Source organism: Rhinoderma darwinii, chromosome 1 (genome assembly GCF_050947455.1).
Source record: "Rhinoderma darwinii isolate aRhiDar2 chromosome 1, aRhiDar2.hap1, whole genome shotgun sequence".
NCBI lineage: Eukaryota > Metazoa > Chordata > Amphibia > Anura > Rhinodermatidae > Rhinoderma > Rhinoderma darwinii.
Window position 1 is genome coordinate 634,751,719 of NC_134687.1, and position 27,493 is coordinate 634,779,211.

At 47.3% G+C, this 27,493-nt stretch overlaps 2 protein-coding genes across 4 annotated transcripts in view; one reads left to right on the forward strand and one right to left on the reverse strand.

Moving 5' to 3' along the window:
* Positions 1 to 2,667, reverse strand: part of LOC142654947 (uncharacterized) — a 78,333-nt gene extending 75,666 nt beyond the window's left edge. For all 3 annotated transcript variants that reach the window (XM_075828973.1, XM_075829101.1, XM_075828964.1), the window contains exon 1: positions 2,553 to 2,667. In XM_075828973.1, the coding sequence (XP_075685088.1) occupies positions 2,553 to 2,562 (10 nt within the window). In that variant the 5' untranslated portion in view covers positions 2,563 to 2,667. The remainder of the gene's footprint in view (positions 1 to 2,552) is intronic.
* Positions 1 to 27,493, forward strand: part of LOC142654474 (uncharacterized) — a 1,458,099-nt gene that overhangs the window by 934,349 nt on the left and 496,257 nt on the right.

Genomic DNA, 27,493 nt, shown 5'->3' on the forward strand with positions numbered 1-27,493 from the left:
CCCACACACCGTGACCGGACAACGCCGCCCTCCCCCACACACCGTGACCGGACAACGCCGCCCTCCCCCACACACCGTGACCGGACAACGCCGCCCTCCCCCACACACCGTGACCGGACAACGCCGCCCTCCCCCACACACCGTGACCGGACAACGCCGCCCTCCCCCACACACCGTGACCGGACAACGCCGCCCTCCCCCACACACCGTGACCGGACAACGCCGCCCTCCCCCACACACCGTGACCGGACAACGCCGCCCTCCCCCACACACCGTGACCGGACAACGCCGCCCTCCCCCACACACCGTGACCGGACAACGCCGCCCTCCCCCACACACCGTGACCGGACAACGCCGCCCTCCCCCACACACCGTGACCGGACAACGCCGCCCTCCCCCACACACCGTGACCGGACAACGCCGCCCTCCCCCACACACCGTGACCGGACAACGCCGCCCTCCCCCACACACCGTGACCGGACAACGCCGCCCTCCCCCACACACCGTGACCGGACAACGCCGCCCTCCCCCACACACCGTGACCGGACAACGCCGCCCTCCCCCACACACCGTGACCGGACAACGCCGCCCTCCCCCACACACCGTGACCGGACAACGCCGCCCTCCCCCACACACCGTGACCGGACAACGCCGCCCTCCCCCACACACCGTGACCGGACAACGCCGCCCTCCCCCACACACCGTGACCGGACAACGCCGCCCTCCCCCACACACCGTGACCGGACAACGCCGCCCTCCCCCACACACCGTGACCGGACAACGCCGCCCTCCCCCACACACCGTGACCGGACAACGCCGCCCTCCCCCACACACCGTGACCGGACAACGCCGCCCTCCCCCACACACCGTGACCGGACAACGCCGCCCTCCCCCACACACCGTGACCGGACAACGCCGCCCTCCCCCACACACCGTGACCGGACAACGCCGCCCTCCCCCACACACCGTGACCGGACAACGCCGCCCTCCCCCACACACCGTGACCGGACAACGCCGCCCTCCCCCACACACCGTGACCGGACAACGCCGCCCTCCCCCACACACCGTGACCGGACAACGCCGCCCTCCCCCACACACCGTGACCGGACAACGCCGCCCTCCCCCACACACCGTGACCGGACAACGCCGCCCTCCCCCACACACCGTGACCGGACAACGCCGCCCTCCCCCACACACCGTGACCGGACAACGCCGCCCTCCCCCACACACCGTGACCGGACAACGCCGCCCTCCCCCACACACCGTGACCGGACAACGCCGCCCTCCCCCACACACCGTGACCGGACAACGCCGCCCTCCCCCACACACCGTGACCGGACAACGCCGCCCTCCCCCACACACCGTGACCGGACAACGCCGCCCTCCCCCACACACCGTGACCGGACAACGCCGCCCTCCCCCACACACCGTGACCGGACAACGCCGCCCTCCCCCACACACCGTGACCGGACAACGCCGCCCTCCCCCACACACCGTGACCGGACAACGCCGCCCTCCCCCACACACCGTGACCGGACAACGCCGCCCTCCCCCACACACCGTGACCGGACAACGCCGCCCTCCCCCACACACCGTGACCGGACAACGCCGCCCTCCCCCACACACCGTGACCGGACAACGCCGCCCTCCCCCACACACCGTGACCGGACAACGCCGCCCTCCCCCACACACCGTGACCGGACAACGCCGCCCTCCCCCACACACCGTGACCGGACAACGCCGCCCTCCCCCACACACCGTGACCGGCCAACGCCGCCCTCCCCCACACACCGTGACCGGACAACGCCGCCCTCCCCCACACACCGTGACCGGACAACGCCGCCCTCCCCCACACACCGTGACCGGACAACGCCGCCCTCCCCCACACACCGTGACCGGACAACGCCGCCCTCCCCCACACACCGTGACCGGACAACGCCGCCCTCCCCCACACACCGTGACCGGACAACGCCGCCCTCCCCCACACACCGTGACCGGACAACGCCGCCCTCCCCCACACACCGTGACCGGACAACGCCGCCCTCCCCCACACACCGTGACCGGACAACGCCGCCCTCCCCCACACACCGTGACCGGACAACGCCGCCCTCCCCCACACACCGTGACCGGACAACGCCGCCCTCCCCCACACACCGTGACCGGACAACGCCGCCCTCCCCCACACACCGTGACCGGACAACGCCGCCCTCCCCCACACACCGTGACCGGACAACGCCGCCCTCCCCCACACACCGTGACCGGACAACGCCGCCCTCCCCCACACACCGTGACCGGACAACAACGCCGTCCCCCACACACCGTGGCCGGACAACAACGCCGCCCTCCCCCATACACCGTGACTGGACAACACGCCCCACCCCCACACCGTGACTGGACAACACCGCCCCGCCCCCACACCGTGACTGGACAACACGCCCCACACCCACACCTTGACTGGCCCTGTACTAGTGATCGGGGGCCCTCAGTGATAAATGTCTGTCCCGGTACAAACCCTGTAACAGAAAACGTGTTCATATAACATGTCATCTCACCAGTAATCATCTCCTCATGTCACCACCGCCATCATAGCTGATAACAGAGAGAACACACAAGAACGGGCTCCCCACCTCATTCACTGCAACAGCGGAAGGCCCTGTGATAACGTCACTGCCATGTGACCGAGCCAAGGGGCGGAGCTTATCAGCGGAGAGGGGAAGTGGTGGCAGAAGACCCTGTGATTACGTCACCACCATGTGACGGGTGGGAGAGGCGGAGTTATCAATGGAGAGGGAAAAGTGTCTACGTCACCCCCGTGTTACCAGGGCGGGAGGCGCGGGGCTTATCAGTGGAGAGAAGATGCCGATGAAGGACCTGTGATGATGATCACGTGAGATGAGGGGAGGAGCTCTGTGAAGGGGCGGGCCTCATGTGCTGTGCCAGTAAGTAATACTCACGTGACATGAGGGCGGAGCTTTGTGAGAGGGCGGGGCTCCTGTCCTGTGTGTTGAGTGTTGGTTTCAGTGTTTTCTTCTTCTATAGGTTGTAAGCAATTATGTAAGAGCTGGAGCCAGGGGAATGCTGGGAGTTGTAGTCCTGTCCTCTTATACCTCTCCCTGTAATGTCCTCTGATATCCCATAATAACAGGCTGGACATGCTGGGAGTTGTAGTTCTCTCCTCTTATACCTCCTCCCTGTAATGTCTTCTGATATCACATAATAACAGTCTGTACATGCTGGGAGTTGTAGTCCTCTCCTCTTATACCTCTCCCTGTAATCTCCTCTGATATCACATAATAACAGCCTGGACATGCTGGGAGTTGTAGTTCTCTCCTCTTATACCTGCTCCCTGTAATGTCCTCTGATATCCCATAATAACAGTCTGGACATGCTGGGAGTTGTAGTTCTCTCCTCTTATACCTGCTCCCTGTAATGTCCTCTGATATCCCATAATAACAGTCTGGACATGCTGGGAGTTGTAGTTCTCTCCTCTTATATTCCTCCCTGTAATGTCCTCTGATATCCCACAATAACAGCCTGGACATGCTGGGAGTTGTAGTTCTCTCCTCTTTTACCTCTCCCTGTAATGTCCTCTGATATCCCATAATAACAGACTGGACATGCTGGGAGTTGTAGTTCTCTCTTATACCTCCTCCCTGTAATGTCCTCTGATATCCCATAATAACAGCCTGGACATGCTGGGAGTTGTAGTTCTCTCCTCTTATACCTCCTCCCTGTAATGTCCTCTGATATCACATAATAACAGCCTGGACATGATGGGAGTTGTAGTCCTCTCCTCTTATACTCTCCCCCCCCCCCCCTGTAATGTCCTCTGATATCCCATAATAACAGGCTGGACATGCTGGGAGTTGTAGTCCTGTCCTCTTATACCTCCGCCCTGTAATGTCCTCTGATATCCCATAATAACAGCCTGGACATGCTGGGAGTTGTAGTTCTCTCCTCTTATATTCCTCCCTGTAATGTCCTCTGATATCCCATAATAACAGCCTGGACATGCTGGGAGTTGTAGTCCTCTCCTCTTTTACCTCTCCCTGTAATGTCCTCTGATATCCCATAATAACAGTCTGGACATGCTGGGAGTTATAGTTCTCTCCTCTTGTACCTCTCCCTGTAATGTCCTCTGATATCCCATAATAACAGTCTGGACATGCTGCTCATTGCTTTCAATGGGAATTACGATGTTCTGTTCCCATGAGCCTTTATTTTACGTGTCGCTGCCAAAATACGGCGTGTAAAATGACGCTGCGTCAAAAGAAGTGCAGGACATTTCTTAGGCCCTGTTCACACAGAGTTTTTTGGGGCGGAAACCTCTCCGCAAAACTCATCAAAAACCGCCCGAAAATGCCTCCCATTGATTTCAATGGGAGGCGGACGAGTTTTTTTTACCGCGAGCGGAAAAACTGCGTCGCGGTAAAAAAGAAGCGACATGACCTATCTTGAGGCGGTTTCCACCTCAAAAACCCCAGTCAGAAACGGGAAAAACTCCTCGACGAGTGTTGTGACAAGTTTTTGTCAAACCACTGTGCAAAAAACGTCTGGAGCAGTTTTTGCAGGAGGAATTTTCCTCCTGCAAAAAACTCTGTGTGAACACAGCCTAAGGGTATGTTCACACGCTTAGCAAAAAACGGCTGAAAATACGGAGCTGTTTTCATGGGAAAACAGCTCCTGATGTTCAGACGTTTTTTTAAGCCACTCGCGAATTTCACTGCGTTTTTCGCTGCAGTTTTTATGGCCGTTTTTGGAGCTGTTTTCAATATAGTCAATGAAAAACGTCTCCAAAAACGTCCCAAGAAGTGACCTGCTCTTCTTTTTACGGAACGCCGTTTTTTAAAAAAACGGCCGCGCAAAAAAACGGCCCGTCGGAGCGGAACGCCGTTTTTCCATTGCAATTGCATTTGTCCGTTGCAGTTTTTCACGGCCGAGGTGCATCCGTGCTCAGCGCTGCGGGACACGTTGTCACGCATCCCCCATAGAGGAGAGTCTGGGGGGATGCGTGATGCGTGAAAAGAGCGGACATGTCCTATTTCCCACGGACACTTCACACGGTCCATTGAAACAACGTCTGTGTGAACGGCCACACGGACGTTGAACACGCTCGTGTAAGGCCTTACTGTAATGTCCCCTGATATCACATAATAACAGTCTGGACATGCTGGGAGTTGTAGTTCTCTCCTCTTATACCTCTCCCTGTAATGTGCTCTGATATCCCATAATAACAGCCTGGACATGCTGGGATTTGTAGTCCTCTCTTCTTATATTTCCTCCCTGTAATGTCCCCTGATATCACATAATAACAGTCTGCACATGCTGGGAGTTGTAGTCATTTCTTTTTATATTTCCTCCCTGTAATGTCTTCTGATATCTCATAATAACAGCCTGGATATGCTGGGAGTTGTAGTCCTCTCTTCTTATATTTCCTCCCTGTAATGTCTTCTGATATCACATAATAACAGGCTGGACATGCTGGGAGTTGTAGTCCTCTACTCTAATACCTCCTCCCTGTAATGTCCTCTGATATCCCATAATAACAGTCTGGACATGCTGGGAGTTGTAGTCCTCTCTTCTTATATTTCCTCCCTGTAATGTCTTCTGATATCTCATAATAACAGCCTGGACATGCTGGGAGTTGTAGTCCTCTCTTCTTATATTTCCTCCCTGTAATGTCCCCTGATATCACATAATAACAGTCTGGACATGCTGGGAGTTGTAGTCCTCTCTTATTTTTTCTCCCTGTAATGTCTTCTGATATCTCATAATAACAGCCTGGATATGCTGGGAGTTGTAGTCCTCTCTTCTTATATTTCTTCCCTGTAATGTCCCCTGATATCACATAATAACAGCCTGGACATGCTTGGAGTTGTAGTCCTCTCTTATATTTCCTCCCTGTAATGTCTTCTGATATCACATAATAACAGTCTGGACATGCTGGGAGTTGTAGTCCTCTCTTCTTATGTTTCCTCCCTGTAATGTCTTCTGATATCTCATAATAAGAGCCTGGACATGCTTGGAGTTGTAGTCCTCTCTTCTTATATTTCCTCCCTGTAATGTCCCCTGATATCACATAATAACAGTCTGGACATGCTGGGAGTTGTAGTTCTCTTCTTATATTTCCTCCCTGTAATGTCTTCTCATATCTCATAATAACAGCCTGGACATGCTGGGAGTTGTAGTTCTCTCCTCTTATACCTCCACTCTGTAATTTCCTCTGATATCCCATAATAACAGTCTGGACATGCTGGGAGTTGTAGTCCTCTCCTCCTATAATCCTTACTGTAATGTCCTCTGATATCACATAATAACAGTCTGGACATGCTGGAAGTTGTAGTCCTCTCTTCTTATATTTCCTCCCTGTAATGTCTTCTGATATCTCATAATAACAGCCTGGACATGCTGGGAGTTGTAGTCCTCTCCTCTTATACTCCTTTCTGTAATGACCTCTATATTTTTATTTTTACAAAGACTATAAGAGAAACCCCCCCACGTGTCCGGAGTACAGTAACGCCCCATGTGTGGACGTAAGCTGCTGATTAGGAAACTTTGTTGGGAAAGTGTTTCCCTGGTATAATACGGGCGCCCTCACTTCCAGCAGATGCGAAGAGGCCCTCCCATCCCCGGTTCCCTAATATTAGGGCCTTGATAACCATTTGTTGAAGCTGAAGGACTGTTCTCCTCTGGCCGGCACATCTGGATGTTATTTTATCCCCACCTTATTAGAGCCTTAATATTTTTTATTTTTCCATCCATGTAGTTGTATGAGGGTTACGTGGATGGAAGGTGCCGGTTCAATAGATGATGACCAGGAGGTCAATTCCCTGGGTATAAATAGAGATAATGGGTCATGTAACCTAGACCTGGCCAATCAGTAGCTCTACAGCCTGCACACATATATACGTATATCCCAATTGCCATAGCAGCTGGACACGACCATTCTTTGGGCGTGTTCACATTACTTATTTTCTGGCAGAAGAATACAAGGCTGATTTAGGGAACAGACAGCCTGGGAAGTAGATTTTCAAATCTTTTTGGCATTTGACATGCAGTTCATTTTTTTTATTACCTATCCACAAGATAGGTAATAAATATCTGATCGGTGGGGGTGCGGTCGCTGGGAACCCACCGATCATGAGAACGGGCTAAGCTTGATGTTTCAATGGTCGGACCCCCACCGTTCAGATATTTATCTCTTGTCTCAGGATAGGTAATAAATATCTGATCGGTGGGGGTGCGATCGCTGGGAACCCATCGATCATGAGAACGGGCTAAGCTTGATGTTTCAATGGTCGAACCCCCACCGATCAGATATTTATCTCTTGTCTCAGGATAGGTAATAAATATCTGATCGGTGGGGGTGCAATTGCTGGGAACCCACCGATCATGAGAACGGGCTAAGCTTGATGTTTCAATGGTCGGACCCCCACCGATCAGATATTTATCTCTTTTCTCAGGATAGGAAATAAATAATAATTATGGGAAACCCCCTTTAAGGACCAAGTATTTTTTGTTTTTTCATCCTCACATTCCAAGAGCCATAACTTTTTTACTTTTCCATCGATGGATTTGTTTTGCATTTTGTTTTTTTATGGTAAACTATTTCTGAAAAATAAATGTAAAAAAATTATGAAAAAAGGCCTTTTTTTGTTGTAAAACGTTATTAAACTTAATTAAACTTTTTTTTTGTCCCTCTAGGGGATTTGAAGCGGTGATCATTTGATTGTTACATCATGCTCTGGAGTACATAGTATTCCTTACCATTACTGCCTGTCAGTGTTACACTCTGACATGGGCTAATAGGAAGACGTTGATGGCAAGATGGTGGCCTTTGTTATTTCTCACGGCTGTCATGGTAGCCTATCGCGCCCCCTCCCCTCCCCAGTGCAATTGCTGAGGCACCAAAAGAGTGACAGAGAAGCCCATTCCATCTGTCAAACACCATAAATGTTGCGGTCTCTATTGACTTTGGCATCTGAGGGGTAAAATCTGTCAGGATCAGCATGACAAAAAATATGTCACGTTGTGAGAACTAGCACCCAACCATGACTTAGCTTTTCATCACTTGCCATTAACCCCTTCACGCTCCATGACGTACTATTCCATCGCACATCGTTAGCGCTCAGTCACGGAATACTACATCCTGGGGAAAATGCATCTACATTTTCCCCCGATGTTTCATCGAGCTGTGATGCCTGCTGTTTCCGACAGCAGGCTATCACAGCTTAGTGTGCCAGGACCAATCGTAGTGGTCCTGCCTCCGCAATCGCTGCTATTGGTTAGTCAGTGACGACCGACCAACAGCAGCGATCGCATTCATTATTTCCTGCTCTGACCTCAAATCCTGCCGCACCGGCTCTCTGTTGGAGTTAGTGTCAGTGCAGGGTAGTTAGAAAAAAAAACCTGTTATATTAGTTGTTTCTTCTAGCCACTTCCCACTCCTGTCCTTGTGTTCCCCTTGTCACCCACGTTTTTGGTCAGTGATCTCTATCACTGACCACTTTTGAGTCTTCAGGGACACATTTCTTGGTCCCTGGGGATTATTATTATTATTTTTTTTTTCTTTGTACAATATAATAAAAACAATTTTTAAAAAAAAGTTTTGTTTAGAAAGTTAGCAGCTTGTTAGTTTAGTATTAGGGTTAGTTAGTGTGAGGGAACCGTCAAAAAGCGTAGTTAGGTACAGCGTCAGGAAATTTAGGGTCAGGAATCCGTCACCGTAGTTAGGTTTAGCGTTAGGGATCCATAACTGTAGAGTTCACATAAAATCAGTTGACAGGGAATCGTTAGGGATAGCGTCAGGGAATTTAGTGTCAGGAATCCGTCACTGTAGTTAGGTTTAGCGTCAGGAATGCTCAGAATAATCTAGTTAGGTTTAGTGTCAGGGAATCGTCGCAGTAGTTTGGTTTAGTGTCATGGAAGTTCACATAAAATCTAGTTAGGTTTAGTGTTAGGAACCCTCGCCCTAGTTCGCTTTAGGCCTTATTCACACGAGCGTATTTCACGTCCGTGTTACGCGCGTTAAAATAACGCACGTCACACGGATCTATGCAATTCAATGGGGCCATTCAGACATTCAGTGTTTTTCACGCAGCTTGTGTCCGCTGTGTGAAACTCACTGCATGTCCTATACTTGTGCGTTTTTTGTGCATCACGCACCTATTGAAGTCAATGGGTGCGTGAAAATCACGGACAGCACATGGACGCACATCGTGTGCCATGCGTTTTTCACGCAACAGATGCAGCATAAAATTTAGTTAGGTTTAGTGTTCGGAACTCTCGCCCTAGTTAGGTTTAGTGTCAGGGAAGCCCACTCGTTCCATAAAAACAAAAAAAAAGTTTTAGGTAGCAGTGTACAGATTCTAATTAGGGAAGTATACTTTTATTTTGTTCTTGTGAAGTTTTCTAAAGTTTTTTTTGCTGTATACACAATACACGTGTCTAAGAACATAAATAATAAAGATGTCCCAAAGGTCATTTTCTGCCAAAGAGGCCTATGTGTTTCTTGCCTCAGACTCGTAGGATGGCGAGACTCTGTTATATTTGTCAACATCCTCATCCAGTGACGAAAAGGAGGGACCCCCTAGGAGACGCCCCAGGACCACCACCACAGTTGAAACCCCTGAGAGAAGTGACCCCGCAACAGTTGAAACCCCTGAGCGAAGTGACTCCATTTGGACCACCACACCAGAAAATTATGAGCCCCAAACCCCTGATTACACGGGCAGCCCAGGGATAAAATTTAACACAGGGCTCAGTGAGATGGACTTTTTCAAGTTCTTTTTCACGGTTGAATTTATAGAGCTTATGGTCTCCCAGACAAATTTACATGCCCAAAAGTATATAATAAAGAACCCCACATCATTTTATGCCCAATCCCACAGGTGGACTCCTGTAGAGGCAGCAGAGTTGGGCAAGTTCTGGGGACTGCACTTGAACATGGGGTTTCTGAAAAAGCCATCCATTAGGACCTACTGGAGCACGGACATCTTATACCACACCCCGATGTACCGCATGGTCATGTCCAGGATGTGTTATGAGGCAATACTTCGCTTCTTACATTATGCTGATAATGAGCAGTGCCCACACTGAGATGACACCAGTTTTGACCATTTGTATAAACTGAGACCCCTATTAGACCATTTCAGTGCCCGATTTGCCCAAGCATGCATCCACGAGAAGTGTATTTATATTGATGAGTCCCTCATACATTATAAAGGGAGGCTTCAATTCCGCCAGTACCTGCCGAGTAAGAGGGCAAGGTATGGCGTGAAGATGTATAAGCTGTGCGAGAGTGCATTAGGGTATAAGTACAAATTTAGGATATATGAAGGGAAGGACATCAGTATTCAGCCCCCAGAATTCCCCCCCCCCCCCCACTTACTGAGAGTTGACGCAAAAATTGTGTGAGATTTGGTGCACCCACTGCTGGACCAGGTTTACCACCCTTACCTGGATAATTTTTATACCATCGTCTCACTCTTCAAGTGCCTCGCTTACAGAAGTACTGCGGCATGCGGCACTGCTAGAAGAAATCTGAGAGGCCTTCCTAAGACTCTGCTTGGGCAAACAAGAAGGGGTGAGAGCAGGGCACAATCTAGCAGCAATATATTGTGTATCAAGTACAAGGACAAGAGAGATGTCTTTGTATTGACAACAATACATGGCCACACCAGTACCCCTGTACCTGTACGAGGTACCAGTACAGAGACCCCCAAACAGACTGCATCCTGGGCTACAATAGGTACATCGGAGGGGTGGACTTGTCAGATCAAGTTCTGAAGCCCTACAGCGCCATGCGGTGTGCTATAAGAAGCTGGCCGTGCACATCATACAGATGGCATTGTACAATGCGTACGTGCTACGTCAATGTACAAAACAGACGGGAACTTTCCTGGAATTTCAAGAGGTGATTATCAAGAACCTAATCTTTAGGGACCAAGAAGGGGGGCACCCAGTACTTCTGGAAGCGAGGCCACACGCATCGTACCAGGGCAACACTTTCCAGGAGAAGTTCCCCAAACTGGCGAGAAGGGAAAAAGTCAAAAGAGGTGCAGAGTCTGCTATAAGAGGGGGGTAAGGAAGGACACAATATATCAATGTGACACGTATCCCGAAAAACCAGGGCACTGCGCATTACCTTTCAGACAATACATGTGGGGTCAAAATGCTCACTACACCTCTAGATGAATGTCTTAAGGGCTGTAGTTTTTAAAACTGGGTCACTTCTCGGGGTTTTAAACTGTAATGGTACCTCAGGGGCTTCTGCATACATGACTTAGCACCAGAAAAGTTCCAGTAAGCCAAATGGTGGTCCTTTCCTTCTGAGCCCTGCCATGTGCCCAGGCAGCTAATAACAGCCACATGTTGGATATTGGCATACCCGGGAGAACCCACATTGCAGTTTATGGGGTGTATATCTCCGGTAGCACATGAAAGGCACAATATATCGGATACTGAAATGGCATATACAGTGAAGGAAATAAGTATTTGATCCCTTGCTGATTTTGTAAGTTTGCCCACTGTCAAAGACATGAACAGTCTAGAATTTTTAGGCTAGGTTAATTTTACCAGTGAGAGATAGATTATATTTAAAAAAAAACAGAAAATCACATTGTCAAAATTATATATATTTATTTGCATTGTGCACAGAGAAATAAGTATTTGATCCCTTTGGCAAACAAGACTTAATACTTGGTGGCAAAACCCTTGTTGGCAAGCACAGCAGTCAGACGTTTTTTGTAGTTGATGATGAGGTTTGCACACATGTTAGATGGAATTTTGGCCCACTCCTCTTTGCAGATCATCTGTAAATCATTAAGATTTCGAGGCTGTCACTTGGCAACTCGGATCTTCAGCTCCCCCCATAAGTTTTCGATGGGATTAAGGTCTGGAGACTGGCTAGGCCACTCCATGACCTTAATGTTCTTCTGTTTGAGCCACTCCTTTGTTGCCTTGGCTGTATGTTTCGGGTCATTGTCGTGCTGGAAGACCCAGCCACGAGCCATTTTTAAAGAGGCTCTGTCACCAGATTTTGCAACCCCTATCTGCTATTGCAGCAGATCGGCGCTGCAATGCAGATTACAGTAACGTTTTTATTTTTAAAAAACGAGCATTTTTGGCCAAGTTATGACCATTTTTGTATTTATGCAAATGAGGCTTGCAAAAGTACAACTGGGTGTGTTGAAAAGTAAAAGTACAACTGGGCGTGTATTAGGTGCGTACATCGGGGCGTTTTTACTTCTTTTACTAGCTGGGCGTTCTGACGAGAAGTATCATCCACTTCTCTTCAGAACGCCCAGCTTCTGGCAGTGCAGACACAGCCGTGTTCTCGAGAGATCACGCTGTGACGTCACTCACAGGTCCTGCATCGTGTCAGACGAGCGAGGACACATCGGCACCAGATGATTCTGCAGCAGCATCAGCGTTTGCAGGTAAGTAGCTACATCGACTTACCTGCAAACGCCGATGCTGCTGCAGAATCATCTGGTGCCGATGTGTCCTCGCTCGTCTGACACGATGCAGGACCTGTGAGTGACGTCACAGCGTGATCTCTCGAGAACACGGCTGTGTCTGCACTGCCAGAAGCTGGACGTTACATAGTTACATAGTTACATAGTTACATATAGTTACATAGTTAGTACGGCTGAAAAAAGACACATGTCCATCAAGTTCAACCAAGGGAAGGGAAAAGGGAAGGAAAAATTTCTACACATAGGAGCTAATATTTTTTTGTTCTAGGAAATTATCTAACCCTTTTTTAAAGCCATCTACTGTCCCTGCTGTGACCAGCTCCTGCGGTAGGCTATTCCATAAATTCACAGTTCTCACTGTAAAGAAGCCTTGTCGCCTCTGCAGCTTGAACCTTTTTTTCTCCAGACGGAGGGAGTGCCCCCTTGTTTTTTGAGGGGGTTTTACAAGGAACAGGATTTCACCATATTTTTTGTATGTGCCATTAATATATTTATATAAGTTAATCATGTCCCCCCTTAGTCGTCTTTTTTCAAGGCTAAATAGGTTTAATTCTTTCAATCTTTCCTCATAACTTAAATTCTCCATGCCCCTTATTAGCTTCGTTGCTCTTCTTTGTATTTTTTCCAACTCCAGGGCATCCTTTCTATGAACTGGAGCCCAGAACTGAACTGCATATTCTAGATGAGGCCTCACTAATGCTTTGTAAAGTGGCATTATTACATCCCTGTCCCGCGAGTCCATGCCTCTTTTAATACACGACAATATCCTGCTGGCCTTTGAAGCAGCTGATTGACACTGCATGCTGTTATTGAGTTTATGATTTACAAGTACACCCAGATCCTTCTCAACAAGTGAATCCGCCAGTGTAGCGCCCCCTAGGACATATGATGCATGCAGGTTGTTGGTACCAAGATGCATAACTTTACATTTATCTACATTAAACTTCATTTGCCAAGTGGACGCCCAAACACTTAGTTTGTTTAAATCTGCCTGTAATTCATGAACATCTTCCATAGTCTGAACTATATTACATAGCTTGGTGTCATCTGCAAAAATAGAAATAGTGCTATTAATCCCTTCCTCTATATCATTAATAAATAAGTTGAATAATAGTGGTCCCAGCACTGAACCCTGGGGTACACCACTTATAACCGGGGACCATTCAGGGAAGGAATCATTGACCACAACCCTCTGGATACGGTCCTTGAGCCAATTCTCAATCCAATTACAAACTATATTTTCTAAACCTATAGTCCTTAATTTACCCATTAGGCGTCTATGGGGGACAGTGTCAAATGCCTTTGCAAAGTCCAAAAACACTAAATCCACAGCGGCCCCTCTGTCTAGACTTCTGCTCACCTCTTCATAAAAACAGATTAGGTTAGTTTGACAACTTCTGTCCTTAGTAAAACCGTGCTGGCTGTCACTTATAATGCTATTTATTGTCACATAATCCTGTATATAGTCCCTCAATAGCCCCTCAAACATTTTCCCCACGATGGATGTTAAGCTTACTGGTCTATAATTACCCGGGGAAGACCTAGAGCCCTTTTTGAAAATAGGCACCACATTTGCCCTGCGCCAGTCCCTTGGCACTATACCTGTCACTAGAGATTCTCTGAATATTATGAAAAGGGGGACAGAAATAACTGAACTAAGCTCTTTAAGAATTCTAGGGTGTAACCCATCTGGTCCCGGAGCCTTGTGCACATTTATTTTATTTAATTTAGCTTGGACCATCTCTACATTCATCCAATTCAGTATATCAACTGATATATTAACAGCACTGGCACCGGCTACATCAGCTGCTCTTTCTTCTGTTGTATATACAGAGCTAAAGAACCCATTTAGTAACTCTGCCTTCTCTTGATCCCCTGTGATCAACTCCCCATTACCATTATCTAGGGGTCCTACATGTTCAGACCTTGGCTTTTTTGCATTTATATGCTTGAAGAATTTTTTAGGATTTGTTTTACTATCCTTGGCCACCTGCCTTTCATTTTGTATTTTTGCTAATTTTATTAAATTTTTACAGATTTTATTAAGCTCTTTATATTTTACAAAGGCTACAGCTGTACCCTCAGATTTGTATTTTTTAAATGCCCTTTTTTTGTCATGTATTGCCCCTTTCACAGAAGGTGTAAGCCATGTGGGGTTTAGTTTGAGTCGTTTATACTTATTACCTGTAGGAATAAATTTTGCACTATAATAACTCAAAGTAGATTTGAAAATCTCCCATTTATCATTTGTTCCATTATTTGACATTAGTTCTTCCCAGTCTATATCCTGAATTGCAGCCCTCATCCTGGGGAAATTGGCTTTCTTAAAATTAAATGTTTTTGCCCTCCCAGCCTGCGTTTGTTTTTTACAGTATAGGTAAAATGTAACTATATTGTGATCACTGTTACCGAGGTTTTCACGAACATTGACATTCCCAACAAGATCTGCATTATTAGAAATGACCAGATCCAACAGAGCTTCACCTCTAGTCGGGTCTTCCACAAACTGGCCCATAAAATTTTCCTGCAACAGGTTGAGGAAATGTCTCCCCTTTGCAGTTGAAGCCGAACCATGACACCAATTAATATCCCGGAAATTAAAATCTCCCATTATCACTACAGTACCCGCCTGTGCAGCCCGCTCCATCTGTTTATATATCTGACCTTCCATCTCCTCAGTTATATTGGGGGGTCTATAGATTACACCAAAAGTAATTTTTTCAGTGTTTACCTCCCTTTCTAGTTCCACCCACAAGGTTTCAACCTCCTCACAGTATTCACCCACTATTGTCTCTTTCACACTCGCCTTCATATCACTTCTCACATACAGACATACACCACCACCTTTCCTATTTGTCCTGTCTTTACGAAAAAGTGTAAAACCCTGTAGATTTACAGCCCAGTCATGTGAAGAGTCCAGCCATGTTTCAGCAACACCAACTATATCTATATTTTCTTCCAGTATCAAGGCCTCCAGCTCCCCCATTTTGCTTGCTAGACTTCTGGCATTTGTGAACATACACTTTAACTTGCCTGTCAGTTTTTCACTTTTATTATCAGAAATGTGATTTGACATTAATCGGTCCTTTTTATTTACACTGATGTTTTGTAACGAAAGGATCTCCTTATCTTGTTGTCTAGTCCTCTCCCCACATTCTGTTTCTCCCCCCACCAATATAGTCTGACCCCTCTCTAACCTGGCTACCCCTTTTTTTTCTACATTGACCTCCCTCCTCAGCCCTAGTTTAAATACTCCGCCACCCCAGCTAGAATTCTCTCCCCCAGCACAGCGGACCCCCTTCCATTTAGGTGCAAATCATCTGCAGAATACAGTTTGTACCCCAATGAAAAGTCAGCCCAGTGCTCTAGGAACCCAAATCCTTCTCCTCTACACCAAGACTTCAGCCATGCATTTAACTCCCTAAGCTCCCGCTGTCTTTCCTGTGATGCGCATGGCACAGGCAGTATTCCTGAGAATACAACCTTGGAGGTCCTTCCCTTCAGCTTGTAGCCTAGTTCTTTAAAATTATTCTTAAGGCTCCTCCACCTACCATTTATTCTGTCGTTGGTACCGACATGGACCACGACAGCTGGATCATCACCAGCCCCTCCCAGCAATTTGTCCACCCGTTCCACCACATGCCGAACCCTGGCACCAGGGAGACAGCAAACCATTCGGTTGAGGCGGTCTTGGCGACAAATTATTCTATCCGTCTTCCTGATTATAGAATCCCCTACAACTATCAATTGTCTTGGCTTGCCTGCATTACCATCCCGCCGACTACTAGCTGGGCTGTTCTCCCGGCTGTTAGGGAGATCAGTATCCACTAGGGCTGCCTTTTCTGAGACTGACACCCTCGCATCATCACCCAACCTGGCAATTTTGCTTGGAATGCCAGAAACCGGATCGGCCTTCCTTGTCTTTGACCCCTTTCTACTGCCCCTAACTACATTAACCCAGCTACTTACCTGATCCTGCTCACCCATGTCTTCACCCTCCAGTTCTAACCCACTAACTGCATGCTCTGTGAGCAGCAAGCTCCGCTCAAAATTGTCTATCCTCCTCAGTGTTGCATTCTGCTCCTCCAGATCTCTAATACGAGCTTCCAGGTGAACAACATGCTCACATCTGCCACAGAGATATTCACCCTGGAACCCCGGCTCCAGTCGTGTATACATATGACAAACTGTGCACTGAAGAAAACCTCCAATCTTGCTATCCATTATCCAAGTTACACCAAAACAGCGAACAATTGTCAAAGAAAAAGAAGAGTACTTACTGGGGCTTCAACTCCTCTTTTCAACTCCGGTTTTAGAACTCTACTTAGTTCACAAGCCACTTAAACCACCAAGCTCAGAAAGAGCAAGCTCAAAATGAGGTCTGATGACTAATTTATACCACCTGTGTCCAGTTAACCCCTTCCCCCTCGTCAACTGCTCAGCTGGAACGAATCTGTGTCCAGTTAACCCCTTCCCCCTCGTCAACTGCTCAGCTGGAACGAATCTGCAAGGGAAAAAAAAAAAAAATTTACAAATTTTTTTTTTAAATTGTGTGAGTTTTTGCTATCTTCTATTTGCTGGCAATCAAAACAGATTCACAAACACAGAAATACAGCAACACAATACAGAAGTACAGCAATACAATCCGGTTTTAGAACTCCACTTAGTTCACAAGCCACTTAAACCACCAAGCTCAGAAAGAGCAAAACCACCAAGCTCAGAAGAGAAGTGGATGATACTTCTCGTCAGAACTCCCAGCTAGTAAAAGAAGTAAAAACGCCCCGATGTACGCACCTAATACACGCCCCGATGTACGCACATAATACACGCCCAGTTGTACTTTTACTTTTCAACACGCCCAGTTGTATTTTTGCAAGCCTCATTTGCATAAATACAAAAATGGTCATAACTTGGCCAAAAATGCTCGTTTTTTAAAAATAAAAATGTTACTGTAATCTACATTGCAGCGCCTATCTGCTGCAATAGCAGATAGGGGTTGCAAAATCTGGTGACAGAGCTTCTTTAATGTCCTGGTGGAGGGAAGGAGTTTGTCACTCAGGATTTGACGGTACATGGCTCCATCCATTCCCCCATTGATGCAGTGACGTAGTCCTGTGCCCTTAGCAGAGAAACACCCCCAAAACATAATGTTTCCACCTCCATGCTTGACAGTGGGGATGCTGTTCTTTGGGTCATAGGCAGCATTTCTCTTACTCCAAACACGGCGATTTGAGTTAATGCCAAAGAGCTCAATTTTAGTCTCATCTGACCACAGCACCTTCTCCCAATCACTCTCAGAATCATCCAGATGTTCATTTGCAAACTTCAGATGGGCCTGTACATGTGCCTTCTTGAGCAGGGGGACATTGCGGGCACTGCAGGATTTTAATCCATTACGGCGTAATGTGTTACCAATGGTTTTCTTGGTGACTGTGGTCCCAGCTGCCTTGAGATCATTAACAAGTTCCCCCCGTGTAGTTTTCGGCTGAGCTCTCACCTTCCTCAGGATCAAGGATACCCCACGAGGTGAGATTTTGCATGGAGCCCCAGATCGATGTTGATTGACAGTCATTTTGTATGTCTTCCATTTTCTTACTATTGCACCAACAGTTGTCTCCTTCTCACCCAGCGTCTTACTTATGGTTTTGTAACCCATTCCAGCCTTGTGCAGGTCTATGATCTTGTCCCTGACATCCTTAGCAAGCTCTTTGGTCTTGCCCATGTTGTAGAGGTTAGAGTCAGACTTATTAATTGCGTCTGTGGACAGGAGTCTTTTATACAGGTGACCTTTTAAGACAGCTGTCTTTAATGCAGGCACCAAGTTGATTTGGAGCGTGTAACTGGTCTGGAGGAGGCTGAACTCTTAATGGTTGGTAGGGGATCAAATACTTATTTCTCTGTGTACAATGCAAATAAATATATATAATTTTGACAATGTGATTTTCTGTTTTTTTTATTTATATAATCTATCTCTCACTGGTAAAATTAACCTAGCCTAAAAATTCTAAACTGTTCATGTCTTTGACAGTGGGCAAACTTACAAAATCAGCAAGGGATCAAATACTTATTTCCTTCACTGTATAGTAATTGTGTTTGTTCCAGTGCTAACCCAAGTGTCTTCTCAGCCAAGTTCCATCTGTGCTAAGTGTCATCAGTGCCTCGTGTTTGCTACGCCACGTGTCTGCTACGCCGAATGTATGCCAAATCTTCTATCTAGGTACATTTGTCGTATAAACTGTTACTCACTATAGTTTGCCCACTGCTACTCTGCTGCGGTGGAGTGGCCAAGTGGGTCCACATACCTCATAGCCATGACAATACACTCAGGCCATGTATCCCGCTGGTCAACCCAAAACCGCGATGCAGCTGATAAAAATGGACATGCGTGACCTCCGGGCACGCCAGGATCAGCTCTTACTGGCTGTAAACTCTGTCATCAATTGATGAGATCATCCTTCTGTTCCGCCTCTGGGTTCTACCGCTGATCCACCACTTGCTATCCCTCCTGCCTGTCCTGGGTCTGCAATCTCATTGCGTCTACCTCCTCGCTACGACGGGGATCCCAAGACTTGTAGAGGTTTCACTAACCAGTGTACGATCTACTTCAAGTTATGTGCTCATCTCATCCCCTCTGATTAAGCCAAGGTCTCTTTTGTTATTTCTCTCCTCTCTGGCAAAGCCCTGGCATTGGCGAACCCCATCTTGAAACGAGAGGGTCCTGAATTCTCTGATCTGACACTGTTTTTTTTTTAGACTTTCTGCGCAGTGTTCATGGAACCAGGTCGAACATTCTCTGCAGCTGCCTCACTGCTGACTCTTAATCAAGGGGAATCAACTGTAGGTTTAGTACGGCATCTCCTTTCGTACACTTGCAGCGGAGCTGGTTTGGAATAATAAGGCCCTGGTGACAACTTTCTGGCAGGGACAGTGGCGTAACTACCGCCGTAGCAGCAGTAGCGGCTGCTACGGGGCCCGCGGCATGAGGGGGCCCGTGTCGCCCGCCGGCACGGGCCCCCACCATGGCCGGAGGCTCCGCTAGCAGCCGCTATGGCTGCTACAGCGGGACGCCACTGAACAGTACGGCAGAGCAGGGAGGTATCTCCCTGCTCTGCCATTAAGCAAAAGACATGTATCCCCTATCCACAGGATAGGGGGATACATGTATGATCACTGGCAGCGATAGGGAGAACGGGGGACTGAAAGTCCCCTGAAGTTCTCCATCACAAACCTCGGACATCCGGGGTCTGTGTCGGCAGCTCCGTAGAAATGAATGGAGCGCCGGTCCCGCTTGTGCGCATGCGTGACCAGCGCTCCATTCATTTCTACAGAGCTGCGCAGACGCCGGAAGTCAGAGGTTAGTCATTGAGAACTTCAGGGGGACTTTCGGTCCCCCGTTCTCCCTATCGCTGCCAGCGATCACACATGTCTCCCCTATCCTGTGGATAGGGGATACATGTCTTTTATTAGGACACACTGTAGGTCGCATTTTTTTTGGAGGGGGGATGCTGTATGGCGTTCCCTACAGGGGGGGGGGGACGCTGTATGGCGTTCCCTACAGGGGGGGCTGTATGGCGTTCCCTACAGGGGGGGGCTGTATGGCGTTCCCTACAGGGGGGGGCTGTATGGCGTTCCCTACAGGGGGGGCTGTATGGCGTTCCCTACAGGGGGGGGGCTGTATGGCGTTCCCTACAGGGGGGGCTGTATGGCGTTCCCTACAGGGGGGGGGCTGTATGGCGTTCCCTACAGGGGGGGCTGTATGGCGTTCCCTACAGACCCCCTTGTAGGGAACGCCATACAGACTCCCTGTAGGTAACGCCATACAGTCCCCCCTGTAGATAACGCCAGACAGCCCCCTCTGTAGGGAACGACATACAGCCCCCCCCGTAGAAAACGCCATACAGTCCCCCCTCTAGATAACGCCATACAGCCCCCTCTGTAGATAGCGCCATACAGTTCCCCCTGTAGATAGCGCCATACAGTTCCCCCTGTAGATAGCGCCTTTCAGTCCCCCTGTAGATAGCGCCTTTCAGTCCCCCTGTAGATAGCGCCATACAGCCCCCTGTAGATAGCGCCATACAGCCCCCCTGTAGATAGCGCCATACAGCCCCCCTGTAGATAGCGCCATACAGCCCCCCTGTAGATAGCGGCATACAGCCCCCCCTGTAGATAGCGGCATACAGCCCCCCCTGTAGATAGCGGCATACAGCCCCCCCTGTAGATAGCGCCATACAGCCCCCTCTGTAGATAACGCCATACAGCCCCCTCTGTAGATAACGCCATACAGCCCCCTCTGTAGATAGCGCCATACAGCCCCCTCTGTAGATAGCGCCATACAGCCCCCTCTGTAGATAGCGCCATACAGCCCCCTCTGTAGATAGCGCCATACAGCCCCCTCTGTAGATAGCGCCATACAGCCCCCCCCGTAGATAACGCCATACAGCCCCCCCGTAGATAGCGCCATACAGCCCCCCCGTAGATAGCGCCATACAGCCCCCTCTGTAGATAGCGCCATACAGCCCCCTCTGTAGATAGCGCCATACAGCCCCATCTGTAGATAGCGCCATACAGCCCCCTCTGTAGATATCTACAAAGGGCTGTATGGCGTTATCTACAGGGGGGGGCTGTATGGCGTTATCTACAGGGGGGTTGTATGGTTGTTATCTACAGGGGGGGGCTGTATGGCGTTTATGTACAGGGGGGGGGCTGTATGGCGTTATCTACAGGGGGGCTGTATGCCGTTATCTACAGGGGGGCTGTATGGCGTTATCTACAGGGGGGCTGTATGGCGTTATCAAAAGGGGGGGTTTGTAAAAAAGGCACTATCTACAAGGGGGGGGTTGTGTGACACACAGGGGAGGGGGGGCCCCAGTCAAAAGTTTGCTATGGGGCCCAGTCTTTCCTAGTTACGCCCCTGGGCAGGGACGTATAAAGAATGAACTAGCTGCTCGTGAGCTTCCTTCTACTTTGGATTCCTTAATACTGCTAGCAATCCGGATCGATATGAGCGCACTTGTGAAGTTCACCAGGAGAAGAGATCTAATCTATTGGCACCTAAGTTTCAAAAACCTCTTCTGCCTTCTCCTGTTGTATCTCCGGTGGAGCCAGTGCAAATAGACAGACTCAGATTGTCGGACCAAGAGCGTCAACGTAGACGTTCTACTGGATCGTGTCTGTACTGTGGTCACAAGGGAGATTTTGTGCGCCAATGCCTACTGAAGCCGGCAAGATCTCCAGCACCTTGGGTTGATTGGAGAGACAATTCTAGGCAAATCTTCTTCTGCACCTAAATTCTCTCCCAGATTGTCTATTCCTGTGTCTATTGACACTAGTGAAGGATCGCACAGTGTGCCTGCCTACTTGGATTCCGGAGTGGCTGAAAATGTTATCCAACAGGACCTGGTAGTCTCCTTTAGGCCACAGTTCCTCTGGAGAAACCTCTGGTGGTCACTTCAGTTGATGGACAGCCTCTGCCGGACCCTATTCTGTCTATCACTAAGCCATTGAAACTACAGATAGGAGTCCTCCATTCTGAGCTAATAGTCTTCTACATCTTAACCAAATATATTTACCACCTCCTTTTGGGATTGCCATGGCTTCGCCTGCACACCCCAGTCCTTGATTGGAATTCTGGAGAGGTCCTCCAATGGGGATCCCGATGTCGTCACCGCTCTCTGCCTCAGGTTCGACCTGTTGTTTCTCCTCTGCCCCAATCTCTCTCTAGCCTGCCTCCGCAATATGATTATTACGCGGATGTCCTTCCTCCTCATCATCCCATTGACTGTCCTATCGAGCTGCTTCCTGATAACCCATTCGCAGACGGGTTTATCCTCTCTCCTTGCTGGAAACCCAGGCCATGTCGGAGTATGTCAAGGAGAACCTAAAGAGGGGGTTCATCAGAAAGTCTACTTCGCCAGCTGGAGCTGAATTCTTCTTTGTTGAAAAGAAGGATGGATCTCTTTGACGATGCATTGACTACCGCAGGTTGAATCAAATCACAGTCAAGAACAAGTACCCCTTGCCGCTTATCTCCAAGCTGTTTGACAGGTTTCGTGGAGCCAAGATGTTCACTACGCTGGATCTACGTGGCGCCTATAAATTGATCCATAGCCGACAGGGTGATGAATGGAAAACCACGTTTAACACCTGGGACGTCACTACGAGTATCTCGTAATGCCCTTTGGACTGTGCAATGCTCCAGCAGTGTTCCAAGAATTCGTGAACGACATCTTCTGTGATCTTCTGTATGTCTGTGTGGTAGTGTATCTGGTTTACAGACAATTCATCCCAAATTTCTCATCCCTTACCGTTCCCATCTCAGCTCTTATCAAGAAGGGAGTGAACGCTAAGCACTGATACAGAAAGGAGTCCCTTGGTAGTTGGCAGGCACAAACGTAATATCTAACAACTAAATGCCCTAAGGCAAGAAAGCCAATTTACCAACTACCATATGAAATAAATAAATTAAATAAATTCTTTATTAGGCTATAATAAGCAAACTGACAAACCACACATTAGAATCGATGCATCCCGCTAGAAAAGGAATTATAGCACTGTACATGAATAGTATATGAGTATGGAACACCTATTGTAATTGATCTCCAGACTAGGTTCAAGGGCTGCAGGTTCAAGGGAAATTTTCAGGTTTCTGAAGCCAATTCCCTAGTTATCTAACGATGTATTTAGCAGACATGCATGTAATTAAGATAAGAAAAGCCCCCTCCCCCCCCCGCCATGTTTCGCTACAATTGTAGCTTCCTCAGGGGTTACCGGGGCTAATGACGGCGCGCTGAAAAATTCTCCCTATTATAAGAGCTTCCGATTACGTATTTGGAAGGTGTGTCACTATGTGTGACCAATGACAGCAAGTATAGCAACTTCAGCCCTCGTATGTCGAGATAGATATACAAGTTGACGAATTAAAGGTCGTGAATATCGGCCTGTCGAGATAGAGTGTGCGCATCCGTATATGTCAAAAGATAAATATCCAGCATACAGCCATGGCAGTTATAAAAGAGTTAAATAGACTAAGTATGTAAATAATGAATCTACACATCCATAAACACTAAGCCCATACAAAGAAGATGTTTTGTTACTGAAATGTTCAAATATTATAAATAGACAGAAAAAAGTATAGCGTCTAAGTGCATGGACGTATGGATACTTAGACTTTGAGGCCAAGATAGATTGTGCATGCCCAGGGACTTATATACCATATATACCTGGTAAATAGATATAGTATATACTGATATTATTCAGTGGTGTTCACCCATTGAGGTGGCAGTATGCTCAGAAGCCATTTGGTCATAGATTCTTATCTACTGCCTTATTAGCATTACAATGGACCTCAGTACAGGAAGGAGCCATTGTAAACTGGATGTAGAGGCAGCTGAGCATACTGGGAATAGATTTACCTATACTGTACAGATGCACATTGGAAGGTGTATGGATGGTCATAAGGTGGAGTCAATGGAATGGGTGGGTTCAACCCAGGGATAGGAACATATAGGTCATGGGAAGCTCTTGGTGCTGGCTCTTCCCTGCCAGCCCTGGACGCTCAGCACTTAACATCAGGAGCAAGCTAAGTTATATTATATGTGTGCTTTCTGTGTGTGTGTGTGTGTGTGTGTGTGTGTGTGTGTGTGTGTGTGTGTGTGTGTGTGTGTGTATGTATATAAGTATAATTATATTACAGCAGACTTTATATGTGTACATAGAGATATTCTAGGAATCTTATGTGGATTATAGATGAGTAGATATATATATGCTCTTTAAGCATGAGTCTCTATATGTACATGTACTAATGGTCAGGCGCTGTATGTGGCTTTGGTTATAGTTGTAGTACCAGGAGACCGTATAAGGTTGGGACCTGGATTTATATTATATACACATACACATTACTAGTCACATGTGCAAAGTGTCCGGGGAAGGTAGGAACAGAGGCAGCTGTGTGTGGTTGTGTTGTCTATGTAATGTGTTGTATCTTGATGTAGTGCACAGTGAAGGAAAAAAGTATTTGATCCCTTGCTGATTTTGTAAGTTTGCCCACTGTCAAAGTCATGAACAGTCTAGAATTTTTAGGCTAGGTTAATTTTACCAGTGAGAGATAGATTATATTAAAAAAAAAAAAGAAAATCACATTGTCAAAATTATATATATTTATTTGCATTGTGCACAGAAAAATAAGTATTTGATCCCTTTGGGAAACAAGACTTAATACTTGGTGGCAAAATCCTTGTTGGCAAGCACAGCAGTCAGACGTTTTTTGTAGTTGATGATGAGGTTTGCACACATGTTAGATGGAATTTTGTCCCACTCCTCTTTGCAGATCATCTGTAAATCATTACGATTTCGAGGCTGTCGCTTGGCAACTCGGATCTTCAGCTCCCTCCATAAGTTTTCGATGGGATTAAGGTCTGGAGACTGGCTAGGCCACTCCATGACCTTAATGTGCTTCTTTTTGAGCCACTCCTTTGTTGCCTTGGCTGTATGTTTCAGGTCATTGTCGTGCTGGAAGACCCAGCCACGAGCCATTTTTAATGTCCTGGTGGAGGGAAGGAGGTTGTCACTCAGGATTTGACGGTACATGGCTCCATTCATTCTCCCATTGATGCGGTGAAGTAGTCCTGTGCCCTTAGCAGAGAAACACCCCCAAAACATAATGTTTCCACCTCAATGATTGACAGTGGGGACGGTGTTCTTTGGGTCATAGGCAGCATTCCTCTTCCTCCAAACACGGTGAGTTGAGTTAATGCCAAAGAGCTCAATTTTAGTCTTATCTGACCACAGCACCTTCTTCCAATCACTCTCAGAATCATCCAGATGTTCATTTGCAAACTTCAGATGGGCCTGTACATGTGCCTTCTGGAGCAGGGGGAACTTGCGGGCACTGCAGGATTTTAATCCATTACGGCGTAATGTGTTACCAATCGTTTTCTTGGTGACTGTGGTCCCAGCTGCCTTGAGATCATTAACAAGTTCCCCCCGTGTAGTTTTCGGCTGAGCTCTCACCTTCCTCAGGATCAAGGATACCCCACGAGGTGAGATTTTTCATGGAGCCCCAGATCGATGTCGATTGACAGTCATTTTGTATGTCTTCCATTTTCTTACTATTGCACCAACAGTTGTCTCCTTCTCACCCAGCGTCTTACTTATGGTTTTATAGCCCATTCCAACCTTGTGCAGGTCTATGATCTTGTCCCTGACATCCTTAGAAAGCTCTTTGGTCTTGCCCATGTTGTAGAGGTTAGAGTCAGACTGATTAATTGAGTCTGTGGACAGGAGTCTTTTATACAGGTGACCATTTAAGACAGCTGTCTTTAATGCAGGCACCAAGTTGATTTGGAGCGTGTAACTGGTCTGGAGGAGGCTGAACTCTTAATGGTTGGTAGGGGATCAAATACTTATTTCTCTGTGCACAATGCAAATAAATATATATAATTTTGACTATGTGATTTTCTGTTTTTTTTTAAATATAATCTATCTCTCACTGGTAAAATTAACCTAGCCTAAAAATTATAGACTGTTCATGATTTTGACAGTGGGCAAACTTACAAAATCAGCAAGGGATCAAATACTTATTTCCTTCACTGTATATTGGTTTGTCACGTCTATGTTATGAGTAAAGTATGTTTTATATATTTAAGCATCTGCGAGGGTTGTATGTTACTCCTGTGGTGTGTGACGGACTGGAGTGTGTGCATATTGTGAACAATACAAAGTAAGCAGACTATATAGGAAACAGAGGTAACGGACTAGGAACGGAGAAAAGGGACATAATACAGATAGTCATTTGCCCCCTTTTACAATGGCGCCCAACGTGGCGCTGTTTTAATTACTCTTTATTAGGATATAAGGTAGAAATCTTTGTTATACTGTGAACGTAGGTTATTATCCCTGAGAGGTTCGGACAGGTAGCACAGTTTCTTCTGAGGCCTGGTGTAAGCGATTAATTACAGCGAATCTAGTTAAGTTGAGTTCCTAGAATATTGGTGTTTTTTGTGTTGTTTTTTTTTTTGGGTTTTTGTGTTTCTTTGTTTTGTATTTTCAGTCCTTTGGTAGAATCTTGCTAGTCGGGGAAAGAAGTTCAAAAGAGGATCTTTCCCATGCAGCAACCACTAGACACCACTCATAGGAGTAGCACGGATCGCAGGGTAACAATGAGTGACAAAGCAGGACATGTAACTTTTGAAAAGTTAAGTAAATGCAGTACGTTTAACCCTGTAATATTGAACATGTATGAATCTACTAAGATTTTATGGGAATCACTGTTAGATCAGGCTGGTTCCTATGATAAGTTGCATATTGCCAAGCGTAGTGTGTTGAACCAAACCTCTAAACGCCTTCACATGCTTGCTAAGCTGGTGTGCGTTTTTGAGGACAGCATTTGTAAGCTGGAGGAGGTTGACCAGCACAATAGGTCAGAGACAGTTATCTCTGGAAATTTACATTGCCGTTGTTGTACAGAACAGGTTAAACAGGTTTGCAGTTTAGAGACACAACTAAAAGAAAAAGGTGAGGTAACTGTAGAGAAAGACAGCCAAATAATCAGGCTACAGTATCAACTAGCTGAAAGAGAGAAATATTATGCAGATGTTAACAAGGTTTTTATACAGTTATATATGGAAATAACTGAATATAAGGAAAAAGCAGCGTCTACTGATGTGACTATTGCTGACCTGAAAAGCGAGCTAGGTAAAAGGTTGAGACTATCAGTGATCTGCAAAAGACCATAGGTGAGTTATCACGTCAACAATATTTGCCCACAAAACAAATTTGTGTTTTGAGTGAAAACAGGGGGACTGAGGAGACTGCACCTATGGCTACTGCAGACTATACAAGGTCTGACCCAAAGGGGACTGCTTGTAATGCTGCCACAAATATTGCTGGTGACACAGTTGGTGGATTGGGGGGGGGCGTGGAGAATTTTCAGGCCACCTCCAACTCACAAATGTGCCACAGTAGTACTGGAGAATTGCAATCTTTCCATAACATGGAGAGGATGCAATTTCTGATGA